The 15,720-nt window shown below is 43.1% G+C and overlaps 1 protein-coding gene across 1 annotated transcript in view; it reads right to left on the bottom strand.

Annotated features, from left to right (window-relative positions):
• Nucleotides 1-10,189: 10,189 nt before the first annotated feature.
• AATF (apoptosis antagonizing transcription factor) overlaps nt 10,190-15,720 on the bottom strand; it is an 88,474-nt gene continuing 82,943 nt past the window's right edge. Inside the window, exon 12 of the mRNA XM_039885893.1 lies at nt 10,190-10,538. Coding sequence (XP_039741827.1) covers nt 10,475-10,538 — 64 coding nt within the window. The 3' untranslated portion in view covers nt 10,190-10,474. The remainder of the gene's footprint in view (nt 10,539-15,720) is intronic.

Raw genomic sequence — 15,720 nt, 5'->3', positions numbered from 1 at the left:
GAGCAATACAAAAATGAAATTAAGGAAACATTTCATTGACAATAGCATCAAAAACAATAAAATACTTAGGAATAAATTTAACAAAAGAAGTGCAAGATTTGTACACTGAAAATTACAAAACTGCTGAGAGAAACTGAATATAAATAAATGAAGAGGCACTCCATGTTCATGGATTGGAAAAATACAATGTTGTTAAGATGACAATTCTCCCTAAATTGATCTATAGATTCAATGTAATCCCTATTAAAATCCCAGCAGACATTTTTATAAAAATTAACAAATTTAGCCTAAAAGTTATATGGAAATGCAAAGAACCCAGAATAGCCAAAATGATCTTGTTAAAATTTGGAGGATTTATCTATCTAATTTCAAAATTTAAAATCAGGCAAATAGAATGGAACAAAATTAAGAGTCTAGAAATAAATTCTCATTTATTTGATTTTTAACAAAGGAGTCAAGGCAATTCAATGGGAAAAAACAGTCTTTACATAAGGTACTAGGACAATTAGAATATGCTTATACAAATTATATTTTTAGACCCTTGTACTATATGCAAAAATTAACTCAAAATGGATTATAGACCAAAATGTAAAAATTAAAACTATAAAACTTCTGGAAGTAAACATAGGAAAATTTTTTTGTAACCTTGGGTCGGGCAAAGATTTCTTAGATCTGACACCAAAATCATAATCCATAAAAGAAAAAAAATTGATAAATGAGACCATCAAAATTAAAAACATTTGTGATTCAAAAGAAAGCATTAAGAAAATGAAAAGACAAGCCATGGACTGGGGGAAAATATTTATAAAGCATATATCTGATAAAGGATCTGTATTTATCAGAATATATAAAGAATTCTTGCAACATAATAAGATGAGCAACTCAACCAAAAACGATCAAAAGATTTGAATAAAGATTTCACCAAAGAAAGTAAATCTATGAATGGCTAATAAACAGATGAAACTCTATTCCACATCATTAGTCATTGGAGAAATATAAATTAAATCCATGATGAGAGTCTACTACTTACTAGAACGACTGTAAGACAGACAACAACAAGTAGTATTATCAGGGATATAGGGCAACTAGAATCCTCACAGATTGCTGGCGGGCATGTCAAGTGGTACAGCCACTTTGGAAAACAGTTTGATTTCTTAAAAAGTTAAACAAACTCACCATATGATCCAGATATCCCACACCTAGGTATCCAAGATAAATGATTGTTTATATCAGCTTTATACATAATCTGGAAACTATCCAAATGTTTATCAATAGGCGAAGAGATGAACAAAATGTGGTATATCCATACAACAGGTACTAGTCAGCAATAAAAATAACGTACTGACATTCTGTGACATGGACGAACCCCAGGTGAAGTGAAAGAAGCCAGACCAAAGACTACATATTGAATGATTCTCTTTATGGGACACATTCAGAAAAGACAAGTCTATAGTTACAGAAAGCAGATCAGTTATTGCCTGGGGCCAGGATGATATCGAGGATCGACAGCAAACCAGCACAATTATTTGTTGGGGTGATGAAAGTGTTTTAAAAGTAGAATGTGTTAATGGCAGTACGAATCTACGAATTTACTAAAAATCACTGAATTATACATTTACAATGGGTGGATTTTATGATATGTAAATTACACCTCCATATCAAAGCTGGAAAAACAAACCATAACCAGCAAGTGGTAGGGGTGCACTAACCTACCACCACCACCCACAGCCTGCCCTCCTGAGTTTGCACCTGTTTCCACAGACTCCTCCCACTGCTCTGTGGGCTGAGATCTTCCTAGATTTCCCACGCAGTGTTTTATTTTTAGCTCATAGCCTTGCTTGTACAATGATTGTCTTCCTGTCTGTCCATCTGCAGGACCCAGATCCTCCAGATCAGCAGCTGTATCCACTAGCTGTTTTCTCCCAGTTTCTCAAGAAAAGCTTGCTAAAAGAAAAAAGAAGCAAAACCACTTGTGTCTAGAGTGCCTTCTGTAGGCCCTGGTGATCTCTCACATAGGAATAATTAAGTTTAAACTTCTATTCAGCAGCTAAGCGCAGAAATCGACCCTGGCACCTTTCTAAATTAATCGAGTTACAAAATGCTCCTTTTAGGATCTAAGTTGTCATAACAGCTGCTTCTATGACCCATTTTATTATTACCTTCCCTCAAAACCTACTCTGGTCTTCCACTCTCTGATCTAGCCCAACCTGAGAAAGTCCGGCAGGGGTCTGGCAGAATGATGCTGAGAGTGAGGGGCTCCAGTCACCAGCAAGCAACCCTGGTAGTCACACACATTAATTTCACAATGACCAAGGCAGAAAGCTCCTGCTTTGGAGTCCTGCATGCATTGTTTCTGTGGCCTCAAGTCCCAGCAGAGCCGTTGCCCTTCCCTACAAGCCACAGCCTTGCTCCAGGCCCAGACTGGACTGATTTATGCCGCACCCAGCAGGCTTGTAAACATCACACCACAGACCCTCCCGCTGGTCCAGACACTGGCTGAGTGGTGGGGGGATCCTAAAGACGGAAGTTTGAGCTCGGTTGTCAAGTAGCTCACCTGGACGCACCGCCAGCAGTGAGGGACCCTGACGCCTAACCTTCATCACAGCCTCGGGGAGAGCGTTGCGCCAGCACCGCATAGGGGTCCGGATCACCCACCACGCCCCCGGCACTGCCTGGAGGGAAGGTGCTTTCTGACGCTCCGTGGCTCCAATGACTTTGCATTGTGTGCTGCAGAGACCCCCTCCACTACTTTATACACCACAGGCACATCTCGTTTTCCTGCGCTTCACCTGATTGTGCTCCACAGGTATTGCGTTTCCCTCCCCACCCAAACGGAAGGCAAGACCCTCCACCAGCAAAAAGATTAGGACTGGCTTTATTGAGATGCTGGCTTTACTGTGGTGGTCTGGAATCAAACCCGCAATATCTCCCAGGTATGCCTGTATTCAAACGTCAAACACCAAACCACTTCCAGGCACACGCAAAAATGCAATTATGGGAGGCGGAGGCTACTCAACTCCAGCAATGCATCTACAACTCTACCCTAAAATATCTGCATATTGAACTACCAAGGACAGTTAAGCTTTCAAAGGGAGAAGATCAAAGTGCTGTCATCTTTTAATTTAATCCTTTTGTTGCATCAATGGTCTTACGAGGGATGAGAGAGATCAAAATAAAAATGGAAACAAACTATATCTTTGTGGCTGTTGTGTTTTAGCCTTTTTTTTTCAATTTGGGCCACAAAATAGGTCAGCTCCATTACTGATCAGCCTTCCCACAAATATTTAAAACAAATTGAATTGCACACCCAATACCCATCACAATTACACCAGGCACAATAACTAAATTAGCAATTCAACAAAATAATTGGAAATGCGATGCTCTCTATTCCACCAGTCTCCCTCGAGGGTTTAGCCGATCTATGGGGGAAAACTCAGCTTTCCTAATTCTGCAGCTAATTAGAGACACACTTGTAAATGAAGTTGTTTGTCTTAAAGTTGAAATTCTCTTCTGGGGGTGGGGAAAGGGAAGGAGAAGCGAGAAAGTCCTTCCACTGGAGGAAGTGTATGAACAGGTATAAAGAGCACACGCCTGGGTTCTAATTAGAACCCCTAGCCTTATCTGCAATTGATAAAGCATCACTATTTTACCATCACTTATCTGGTAATGAGCGACTTCGGAAGAGCCAGCCTGGCTGACGTCCTCGTAGAGGCGGGCCTTTTAACGGCCGGTGAGACCGGTCGCCGTGGGCTGGGCTGCGCGGTGCGGCGCTGCAGTTTGCGGGGAGCGGCTGACCGGCCAGGACGACAGGAGGGGCAGTGCCAGGGCGCAGGCGGTGTCAGCGCCGCCAGCTGCCGCGTGGGCCTCCCTGTTAGGGACTGGAGAAGCAAAGGCTTATTTTATCAGGAAGCGAAAGGGAGACACCCACGCCACACGGACCCTCCCCCCAGCGCGCAGGTGGGTGGCAGTCAGCGCAGGACCAGGGACCCGGGCGGCCAGAGGTAGCAATCTGCCCTGGCCCACTTGCTCAGGCCACTCTTGGGGAAGCAATCTTGAGGTTCCAATTAGGCTGTCCTTGGCCTCTTTTTGTTCCTTCAGGAAGGAATATCTCGGTTTAATTATATAAGAGAACTAGCGCTCACGTTCGCCCCCTCCTTACCCTACTCCTCCAAGATCAAGATGACCTTAAAACGCAAACTCTCCACAGGGATCCAAAGGCTTGAAGCGCCCAACTGTGGGGGACTCAGTCCGGGGCGCGGCTCCTCTCCGGGCGCGTACACCTGGGCCCTGCACTCCCCGCCGGGAACAAAGGCCTGGCCTTACAGCGAGGTCAGCGGATGAAACGGTGGCCCCCGGGGCCTGGGGAAACCTCCCTTCCCAAGATCCTCCTGAACATCACAGCGCCCAGGTGGGGGTGAGGCTGCTCAGGAGCCTGCTGAAACGCTGATAAGTAAATTCGAAAGCACCTGCTCCTTCCTGCTTATCTCCTCCAACAATATGAACTTGGAGTTATCACATTTAAAGTGTTCCGTATTAGCCTTACATTTAGCTCTTAAAACCAAGTGCAGTGTGCTACAACTTTAAAGGACACAAAAGTCAAACTGGAAAATAATTTTATGGCATCAGGGAGTCAGTTCCCAGCTTAATCCCTCGGGGGAGATGGGGCGAGTTTGCCTCCCAGGCTTCCCCTCAGCCACTCTGGGCACTGAGACAGGAAACTACTCACTCCCTCACACCCTCCTCAAACATAGGCCACACTCCTAGCCATCTCTCAAGTCTAAAGCAGGGCCACCTTCCCAGCCTGCACACATACCTGGTGTATGAAGACACCGTGTCCCTCAGTCCTGGGACAGCTGGAGCTCCCACTGTCCCCACTGTGTTGATCATTTTCCTCATTTTCAATTTTGGTGTTTGTTATAACTTGCAGAAGGTTGGGAAATATTCAGATAGACCCAAGCTATCCAATACAGTGGCCACTGGCCACATTTCAAGTGCTCAAAAGCCACAAGTTATGGGATGGCAGAGAACAATTGGGTTGTAGTCCCATTATTCCAGGATGTTCTGTTGGACACTTCTAGTCTAGATGCTCTGGACACCCTTAGCATTAGAAGAGGCTTCTTCTGGGCTCCCTGCAGTCTCCACAGGACAGAGGAAGGCCGCTTGCCACAAGAGGAAAGGAACCACTGGGTGCTCAGAGCTGCCCTCAATGTGGAGAGGCAGAAATCAGAGCAGCAGGCTAATTGCTTCGTGCTCAGTATCAGCCACACCTGCATACTAATGCACCCGGCAGTCCTAGAGGCTGGTCTCGCAGACTCTGACTAGAGCTCCAGGAGGAAGTGCCCAAGAGCATGAGGGCTCTTGCCCCACTGCCAGGCTGAGCTCTCGCCTGAAAAGGGCCCAGAGCCTGGGCTTCCAGGAAAACCAGCCAGGATTAACAGAGCCAACCAGCTTCAGTGGGTATAATGGGTTTGATCAGATTCAAGATAGAGTATGCAGAATCCCACAGAAGAGGACAGAGACCCACCTAGAGACTGTCACCTGCCAATATAGCCCTTTGCTAAGCTTTCAGCAGTGCCTGGCACACAGTAGGAGGGCAATACATATCTGAATGACTGGATGTGAAAGCAGCATCCTTTGCACCTGTGCTAAATCTAATTCTACCACACTGCCTTTACTTAGAAGCAGCTGCTGTAGATCAGGTAGGTCCTCAGAAACCAGTTTAGCTGACCCTCATATTACTGTGAGGACCCTGAGGCCGGAGGTCAAAATACTTCAAGGTCACACACACTCAAGCAGGTTTGATTTCTAGTCCAGGATTCTTTCTACTACTCTGTCATTCATATGTGTCTTTTATTCAAAACTTCAAATAAGCCCATTCCAGGACTATATGCCCCCAAGTCTCTTAGAACCTGGTAACACGCTCCTAAATAAATAACAGCACCTACCTACCTTGGGGAAGGGCAGACCAGAGAGGAGCAAGCAGCCAGCCCCACGTGACAGGGAGCCTGCCAGCCCAGAGCAGACTGAGCTCATTTCCAATCCAGTCATGAAGAGGAAGATAGGGTGGGAAGTGGGTGGGTAGAAATCTTTATGTGTCACTGTCACAGTGCTTATTGGGGACTTTATATTTTTTTCCTACCCTATCAGTGATGTGGGATTGTTGCTGTTTTTTTTTTTTAACATCATTTTAAATTTTCTTTCCTGAGAATTCAGTGTCCTTGACCTCAACAAATGAACTGAGAACCCTGAACCAGGGGAAATAAACCAAGCAAACTTCTTGCGAATATAAATGCCGCCGAGGCAATGACCCTATTGGCAGACCCCACATGATGGGCAAGTAAAGGAAATCTATAGATAAACAAGAAAAACAAAAGTTAGATAAGGCAGACTCACTCTGCATTTACACCATCTCTCTCCTCTACAGACAAGGGGCAGGTAATGAGGACTTCATCAATAGAGCTGTGGAACAAATTGAATATATACAAACCAGCAGGGCGATATGGATCCCCTGGACTTGAGAGAGAATTAGTTAATGAACTTACTAAATTACTGGCAATTGTTTTTGAAATGTTATGAAGAAAGAGAAAGTTTAAAAAGATGGAAATAGATAAAAAGCCTAAAAAAAAAAAACTGACTAAAGCAAGCTCAACTTAATTCCTAGCACAACTTCCCCCAATACACAAGCACATACATAAATTTTAAAAGAAAAAACACAAACTCAGATGCAGAAAACAAGGTTCATTCACTTTAGACAAGGCTCACAGCTTGTATTTGCCTTCATTAAATGCAAGTACACAGGGTGGCACTATCGGGGTGGCACCAGAGGGGCAGCCAGCTGCCCTAGCATAAAACACCCACACTTCTGCACCCGCGACTTCTGGCTTCTCTAGGACATCCATTACCTCTACTGTCTGTGAAGTCCTGCTGAGACACGTGGCTGCCTTATTTGTGAGTCTGGCCCAGGGAGACAGGGTCTTGGCACCAACACATTCCATTTACAGACTGACTACTACACCCTGGAGTATGGTTCCAAGGTTTATGATGTCACATTTGGATTCATTCTGAGCCTCAAACTCAGCTCCTTTTAGATGAAATGGTAAGAGGTAAAGAGGCAGTCACCTTGGAGAGGTTTTAGCAATGCACATGGAGACCAGGAAAATCAACTTCTACAAGGAAACTATTTTTTCCAAACTACAGATGCAGAGCCTGTTGCTGAACAGGTTGGAGCTGGCTTTTCCTGGCATTCTGTTGACTCTCAGGGTTTCTAAGTGATGCTCAACAAGCAGTCTTGGATGTGACCCTGGAGAGAATGGCTACACACCAAAAACAGTACAGAGAAGCTGGGAGGAATGCAAACCCATGCAAGGAAAGGAAAACCCACCCGAGAGATCCCCAGGATGAAGGCACTGAGAGCAGCAAGAGCATGGAAACCAGAGGGGACAGTGGAGGACAAACTCGTTGCGATCTAGCAGCCAGAAGGAAGATACCATGGCTGGGAAAGGAGATGACGGTGTCACTTTCTATTTATCCACCATCTTTCATGGGAGCATCTTAAAGCACATTACAGGCCGTAACTCCTTAATCCTCCCAGAGGAGGCCGCTGATTTGAAGGGTTCCCTGGGGAGCAAGAACTAAACCCCAGGATCAGACTCCAGGGCCAATCTCCACTCTGCTTCTCAACACCGTTTGTTGCAGATGCCCCAGACTAAGGCAAGTGAGAAGTGAACAAGAGCCCTAAAACAAGCCTCTATAATGTGTACCAAGAGCCTTCAAAATATCTGGACTCTTTCACTTGGTTCACTTTACTCCTAAAAATATATGCCAAGAAAAGCAATAATTTCAAAAGACAGTAAACAAGCTTCATGCCCAAATATTTTTCTGTAAAATTATTCTTAATAGGAAATAATTAACAATTTAAATGTTCGATGACAGAATTTGGTTAAGTACTGAAGACACATGCCCCAAATAGAATTGTTAGCAATTAAAATACTTAAATGGTATCTGCAAAAACATGGAAATCTTTTCCTGTACTATTATTATTAAAATGAAGAACATACTATGTACAACTGCTTCTCAGCTGGTGGTATGTGTTAGGTGGAGGGAAAGATGATAGACATGGCTGCATGGGTATTTTGATTTTCACTGTTTTTGAAAGGGTAAGTAAAAAATTTCAAAAGTCCAGAAGTAAAAACCAAGTCTTCTACCCCTACTGCTCCCAGGATGAGGAGATGGGACTACTTGGGATGACATGTGCACATGGAAGAGGGCTGTGAAGTATTAAATGTTAATAACGAGAAGAGGATATTTTGGAATGATGGACGTACCGCTGAGTCTTATTTTTCCATCTACTTTTCTGTAATTAATTTTCATTGTAAAATTAACGAAGACAAGAAACCAGTCTTATCTTCTCTTATCCTGAAGGGAGAGGCCCACTGTCTGCTCCTGGCTCCTGTCCCTGGTGTGAACCCGGGCTTGGTGGGTGCTGCCGACTTTCTCTTCTGACCCACTCGCTGCCTCATTGTACTGGTGAGGTCTTCAAGGTCCGTGGTTTATGAGTGTCCTGCGTTCAGTAGTCAGCCAGGCAAAAAGGAAATAAGCAAACTGCACACAAAAGGGAGGAATGCTTCAGTCAACACTGAAAAAGGGCTCTGGATGGAAACTCTAGATAACAGTTCTCAACTCATTTAAAAATCAGCATTAGCTACCAAAATGTAAAGTATTAGTTTTATTAAAATGCAAATCAATCAACTAATCTGTCTTTCTAGTAACAGTTGAATTGCAGTATCCGTGTCAATTAAAATAGTTTCCAATTTATTCTTGGCTAGAAGGAGGGTGGTCTTCTGAATTTTAAAAATGCAAGCCACCCTTTACTGAAAATTCTGTCTGTTCTTTCTCTTCTCTCCTGATTTTAATTCATTTTAAACACGTTGGACTCCAAATATTTTGAAGTACCTATTTAAATCTTTTTCTTCATCAGATAAAAGTGTGACTATGACAAAGGTTGTATCGCTTAAGGAAACACGGGTTAGCATGGGGCTCACCGGAAGTGCAATATGAAGAGGTTACTTACTTGCTATTCTAATGTGCATTATCTGTAATCCTCAGGCGAGATGGACAGGACTGGATGTTCTGTATTTCAAAAAATCATTTTGAAGGGAGAAAGTGCGGGGGAACTCTCCTATTTCTGCTGATTGATCTTTTGGGTAACTGGAGACACACTGAAAATTAAACATTTCCCTGACAGTCAAGCCCAAGAGGTAACTACCAAGACAAGAAAAACAAATCACCACGTTCCAAGGTCCAATTAATGTGAGATGGAAAAACCCTCCTCCCCCTATTTGCCCCATCCTGAGCTCAGCAGACACACTGATGCTTGTACTAAACTGTGAAGCAGATTACATTCAGGACTCACTTCATTTGGAGCCCAGCCTTAAGGCGCTGTGCAGCAGTCCCCAGATACCAAGTCAATGATACGTGGGATTCCTGGGCACAAAAATCTGTCACTTGGTTTCGACATTTTAAAACAATATCAAAAGCTGACTTTAAAAACAATGACTAGTTATTAACTACAACTGTACTCAGTTGCCTGGATGTAAAATTTCTTCTCTAATTCGGTAGCTTTAAGTAAAGGTTTGGGCAAAGTACCTAAGAGACGGTCAGTCTTGCACGCTGGTCCGCACACATTACTTATGCAAGATAATCTTCATTGCATATTGACCACAGCAGGCCAATAAATCCCCCTTATGGGGATTTAATTTCCAGCTTTTGACCTTTGGATGAAAAACAAGTGAATCATTTCCCCTGCTAGATTTACACCAGAGCTAATCTCAATAAAGTGATTTAGGAATGGTGAGAATGGAAAAGGACTCTGGAAGAATCTTTATGGTGAAAACACAAAAAAAGTCAGAGGTTTGTATTTAGCAACAAATGCCTCCAAGTGACAAAGTCTGGACACAGTTTGTATGTTTTTTGGGATCCCCTGCTTCTCAGAACCACGATCACTTGCTCAACATTATCTACCCGGAAAGTAGCATCCACCCCAGAATGATTTCTTCTGTGAAGCTTTATACTGTAAGAGGAGGCCATTTGGCTAGGAAAAAAAATGAGAACCCTCCCAACAAACCTGTCACCCTGCTAGAGCTCTAAATCAGAGGCTTAACTCTGTGCTGCTTAAGAAATCACACGTGGCAGCGCAGCAATAATACTCTTTATTTGTGGTGATTAGAGGACATGGGGGAGGAGCCCTGTGAACATTGAAGCGCCAGAGACACAGACACTTGATTCCAGGCTTCCTGAGACTTGTTAGGCATGTGCTCTGAACAGCACATCTTCCTGGGGATTTATGAACTCACTCGACCCCACATGCCAAAGGGTTCCTCCAGTTGGGGCTGGATGAGCAGCCAACCTGGCCAAGGTGCTGCCAGCTGTTTGGAGGCCCTGCCTCAAGGCCTTGTAGCAAGAGAGACAGGCGCTGTCAATCCCTATGGCCTTCATCAGGAGGATTGAGCTGGCCAAAAAGAGATCGATATAACTCTGTCCTGAAAGACAAAACAAATTGGTTAACACATTGGTTAACTTTTCAAGGTTGAAAAAGAACCAAGAAACTGGGAGAGACCCCAATCTGTTTGTTCAATTGAAAACACGACCGTGTAATTAAAAATGCATCCCACAGCTCTTATTCACAAATACAAAGGAAGGAAGAAACCTAGAAGAAGCCAATAGTAAAATATGTAAATAGTCCAGTGTGGCTGGATACCCTGTCTCTAGGGAATGAGTTTTCTATAAGTTTGCCCTTTACAGACAGGCTCTTCAAGTAAGAAAATAAGATTGAATATTTTAATAGGATGTATGAGACGGCCACACGATGAGGAGGATTCAATCAGACATGGGATGTAGGGGGATATAATTTAGTTTTCATATATTTTCTTGGACTTGGCAGTACTTGAAAAACAATGAAAATGACCCAGTAACAAGATTCCAATTACTATCACATGTGCAGCTGTTCAGCAGTAGAACCAAGGTTCTCCCCACTCCCCTGGCCCCCTTTTCTCTGCTCTCAGTCTAATAAATAATTTGGCTAATTTATTATTTCTAAAATTGAGGTTTGATTTAAAAAAAAAAATACCAGGTTACAGTCTTAGATCCTTGAAAACAAAATGATCACTTCTAACCTCTGTTTCTGCTATCATATGTAACATACGCACAACTACCTGGCCAAAGTCATCTATCTGTCAAGGCTTGGAAAATCTAAAAAAGTGTAGGGGAAGGATTCCTCTTATCTTTGTGACAGAAGCTCCAGAACACATTCCCCTGTGGAGAGAGAGCAGATTCTCTAGCAGAGAGATGAGGAGCCATGAGGGTCCAAGCAGGTCAAATCCGCTAAGGAGGTGGGCTGTGGAGGACACACAGCCAACTGAGGCAGACGACTTATGGCTGCAGTTTGAGTGAAAGTCAGCCACTAACCCTCAGGGAAGGAGGATGAGCACGCATGGCCAAGGCCATGGGCCAGTGAGTAAACGAACCCAGAATAAAGCCGTGCGTGCTGTTTCATATTTTCAAGATCTAACCATAAAATATAGCCTGCCGTTCTTGTTAACATGCTTTTCAAAGTATTCTCATTATCTGCAAATTTGACTTTCAAAATAAAAGAAAACAAAACAAACCACCCTTCAAACAGCAATTTTGGTTCAGCAAGACTTTATCACAAAAACATTATCAGTCTGTTTTTGAAGTCACCCCCACTATAGTTGTGGGTAGGAACAGAGATACTATAATTAGAAAATCCAGCAATAGGAACAGCATATTAAAACTTTTAAAGAAGGAAACATCCTAAAGAAGAAACTGCAGAAACCAAGAATTTTAACTAACCTTATTCTGAGGACCACAGGGCAGACTGGGAAAGTGCAGGCCAGTGGGTCTCTAATATCATTACACGAATTTTATCACAAGAATTTGCTGGCACCCACACCCTGGACTACTGACCAGCCTCTAGGCCTCCAAACAAAGGAGGCAGGTTCACCCTGAGCTCCAACGTCTCTTTTGTTCCTCTGCTCCATTCAGCAGCCTGACTCACCCTCAGCCAGCCCCCGCCAAGCCAGAGCCAGCATACAAACGTGGAAGGCAGCTTCATACCAAATGTAAATGAGAGGCAGGCAGCCTCACTTTTAGTTACTTCCAAATCACCAGCTCCACAGCATAAGCAACAGCAACGCCCTGCCCAGGGTTCACTTTATCAGGCTATGGCTGCCTATCTGCCAGTAAGGACAAGTCCCTCTAGCCATTTCGATAAAAAAATTAAATAGCATTACGGGGAGAATCGCCATGACAAAAAGGACAGTATGACTTTAAGGCTGCAGCATCTGATGAAAGAAATGCAGAAGCACATGCTATTTAGCCCTTCGCAATCATACCCTTTCCAACCTCGCCTTGCTTGCTTGCACCAGACCCATCATTACCACTGAGCAAATGCTTCCACTCGGCGCCGCAATAGCAGAGAAACGCCTGGGCCAAGGCAGCAGTTACTGTCCGCAGCAGGGTTCACATGTCAGGAGCAGAGAGTGAAATGCTGAAACCCATGTTTTGATAGGACATCATTTCACACTCAGGTGGGCAAAGCTGACAAACAGATGCGACTGTTCGTGGCAAAGCAACCTGGAAAGCTGAATGGTCTGGGTTTTTAAAATATTTTTACAGAGAGAGAGAGAGAATATGAGTAAGGGATTATTACAATCTAAAATTCTCCCAGTAATTTCAATTCTACATCTTCCTTACCCACTACCACCAATCAGGAACTGTTTGTACCTTCAAAGCATCTCAAGCTTCCCTGCTCCTCCAGGCCTCCACTATTTCAGATCTCATCATCTCCTGCCAAGAATATGACAACAGCCACCTAACTGACTTTTCTGCTCCTTTCTCCCTTTCTTCCCCTCTCCATTTCCCTCGGCCCAGCCCTGACTTTAAAGATGGACAGAGCAGACCCTCCCTGGGTCCAGGAACATCAACCACCAGGATGAAGATCTCGATTCCAACTGCTCTGCTCAGTGTGACCCAGCCCTTCCTTTACCCTGCAGAGGCTCCCTGCTGGCTGGACCTCTCACCAGGGGCAGAGCTGGGGAAAACCAGGACCACTAAGGGTAGTCTGAGGTCCTGATCCTTGAGCTTCTCTGAACACCTCCTAACAGTTTTACAAACCGCGTAGCCCCCCTCACACATTTTTAAGTTGACACATAAAATTCTCTATGAAGTTTAATAGTCATGAAGGATATAATTACCAGAATATTGTAAATACCAACTTTTAAAATAAAATTCTTACATGTCTTTTGCAGTACACCCAATGAAATCTATATGCCATATTGATCTGATACCCATCATCATTCATTTAAATGATACATAAACAAAGTCTTTGACTTAGAAATTTTACAGCATCTTTTTCTTTTTAAATGTGAATTTCCATGTGACTTTTCCCTAGAGATTTTTGTCCTAATATAATTGTTTTATGCTTGAAAGTCTTTTATTGATCACCCTATCATACTTCTTGGCCACAAAAATAGGTATGTAAATTGAAACACTTTGAAATTTAAAAAGTTGAAATAAAAGTAGTTTAATTTCTTGAGACCGTAAGGCTCTAAGTAATTAAAAAAAATTACTTCTGGATTATGTTATCATTACAGTAGTTATTAGGATACAATCATGTATACAATGATAATATAACAAAATGTATTATAATTTTGGTAAAAATTTAATATACATAAGTATGTAAAACATTACTGGAAATGCATCTCTTGATGATATGGATGAAGTTTTCCCTTCCACTTGTTCATGTATCCATGGATATTATTTATTGCTTGAATGGAAGAGTGTTCAGCATCAATTCTATTCCTGTTTTTGGCCTTTGTAGATGTTAAGTGCTGAGAAACCCTATCACATAAACTAGTAGATGGGAATGGAGGAGTTTTGCTATAGCAATGTCACTCAATTTTTAAAATTTTTTTCTGAATTATATGCCAAAAAAAAAAAAATTACATAGTGATCTACCACCAAAAATTAGTTTTAATAATCTACCAACTGACAACTCAATTAGGTTCTCCTGCAATTTTGTTGAGGATAAAGATCTGGGAACTGTCGGACCTGCAGGGACTTATTACCCAGCCCTTAGTCACCGCCGGTGTCAGTCCGTGCACCAGTATTCTGAACCATCATTTTCCTGCGGTGCTCTGGAGGTTTTCCCATTCCAGGGCAGCATCCCAGGTCAGAGCAAGGAGGAGCTCTAGGCAGACGTAGGCCAGCTTTGACGGGCGAGGTAAAAAGAGAAGCCGCAGCTCCAGCACAGGTAGACTCTCAGATAGATCCACTTCAGAAAGGAGCACACATCTGAGTTCCTAAAAACTCTGTGTCTACTTGCACACCCCCAGATGAAGACTGAGGTGTAGGGTACACTGAGCTTTGCCCCAAACCCAGACAGGTGTTAGATCTGATGCCACTGTGTAGGGAAAGGTAAAAGCATCTAAAAAGAAACAGGACGCATCCATCTCTCTTACCCGATCCCAAGGAAAACAAAACCAAAAATAAAATTAGGTACCAAAAAGCCACCAAGAGACAGAGGGTCAGACTGCCTTCTGCTGAGTGGACCATTTTCCCCTGCAGCATCTTTCCTAACTGGGATTTAGCCATGCAGAGAAGCTAAACTATCAATCCTTCAGGTTAACCTTGTCTCCATCTGATTCTCTAGGGTAAGTGTATAGTTTAATACTTGAGGTCCCCTTAAGGCGATGCATAATGAACTTTTTTTTTAAAATACATAATTCCTGCTCCCTATCACATTAAGAATCAAGACGTGAATCACTGAGCTGAAATGCCTTCTCCCCTTTGTTACCCCTCCCCGCACATTCTTGGCCTCAATGGCCAGTGGGAATGTCCATTGTAGAAAATGTATTAATGTTAGTATCATGCAGAATAACCAACAGAGTAATTAACAGGACTTGGACCTAAGGTAGAAGGTCGATAGCAGGGGCTCTTCCTTGAATTAAAATTTAACTTACCCTTTATTGCAACCTACAAAAGCAAGTAATGAGCACTAACATTTTTATTTCTTTTAAACTGTCATTTAGGCTATAGAGGGGATAATTACCTATCTCTAGTGTAGTAAGGTTTTATAACCCTTAGTGAGGCATTTTCTAATTTAATATTTTTACTATATTATCATAAAACCTGTTTCTGGGAAAAAAATGATCATGGATTAGCAGTCATTTTCCATAAAGACAGAATGTGTGTGTGTGTGTGTGTGTGTGTGTGTGTGTGTGTGTGTGTGTGTGTGTGTGTGTGTGTGTGTGCAGGATTAAACATTTACATGATTCTTCTGAAGAGACTTAAAAGTACGTATAGTCTAGCTAGCTGTGAAAGGCAATCACTTTAGTAGCAAGCAAGGCTTTATATAGTCCTAAATGAAATGGGGTGCACGTGTAGAATAATGCAGCCCCCAGATAGGTGCAACCAAATGTGTTCCCTTTAGCTCCATGTGCGCACTCCTACTGACTGCAACATAGACCAGTGTCTCTCACGCCATTATTTGGGCAAACAGTACAAAGGGGCATATTAAACCTGCAGATGATCAGTGTAGGGCTTTTAATTTGCTAGGTCAGTGGCTTGTAGCACCTGGGACACCGAAGGATCGGTGTCGGCTGCAATCCAGAACACTGCACTCTCCCTCCTCTGGCCCGGAAA

The sequence above is a fragment of the Pteropus medius genome, unplaced genomic scaffold (genome assembly GCF_902729225.1).
Source record: "Pteropus medius unplaced genomic scaffold, Ma_sr-lr_union100, whole genome shotgun sequence".
In the NCBI taxonomy this organism is placed as follows: Eukaryota; Metazoa; Chordata; class Mammalia; order Chiroptera; family Pteropodidae; genus Pteropus; species Pteropus medius.
The sequence above is the reverse complement of the archived record's forward strand: the minus strand, read 5'-3'. Positions and strand labels throughout refer to the sequence as shown.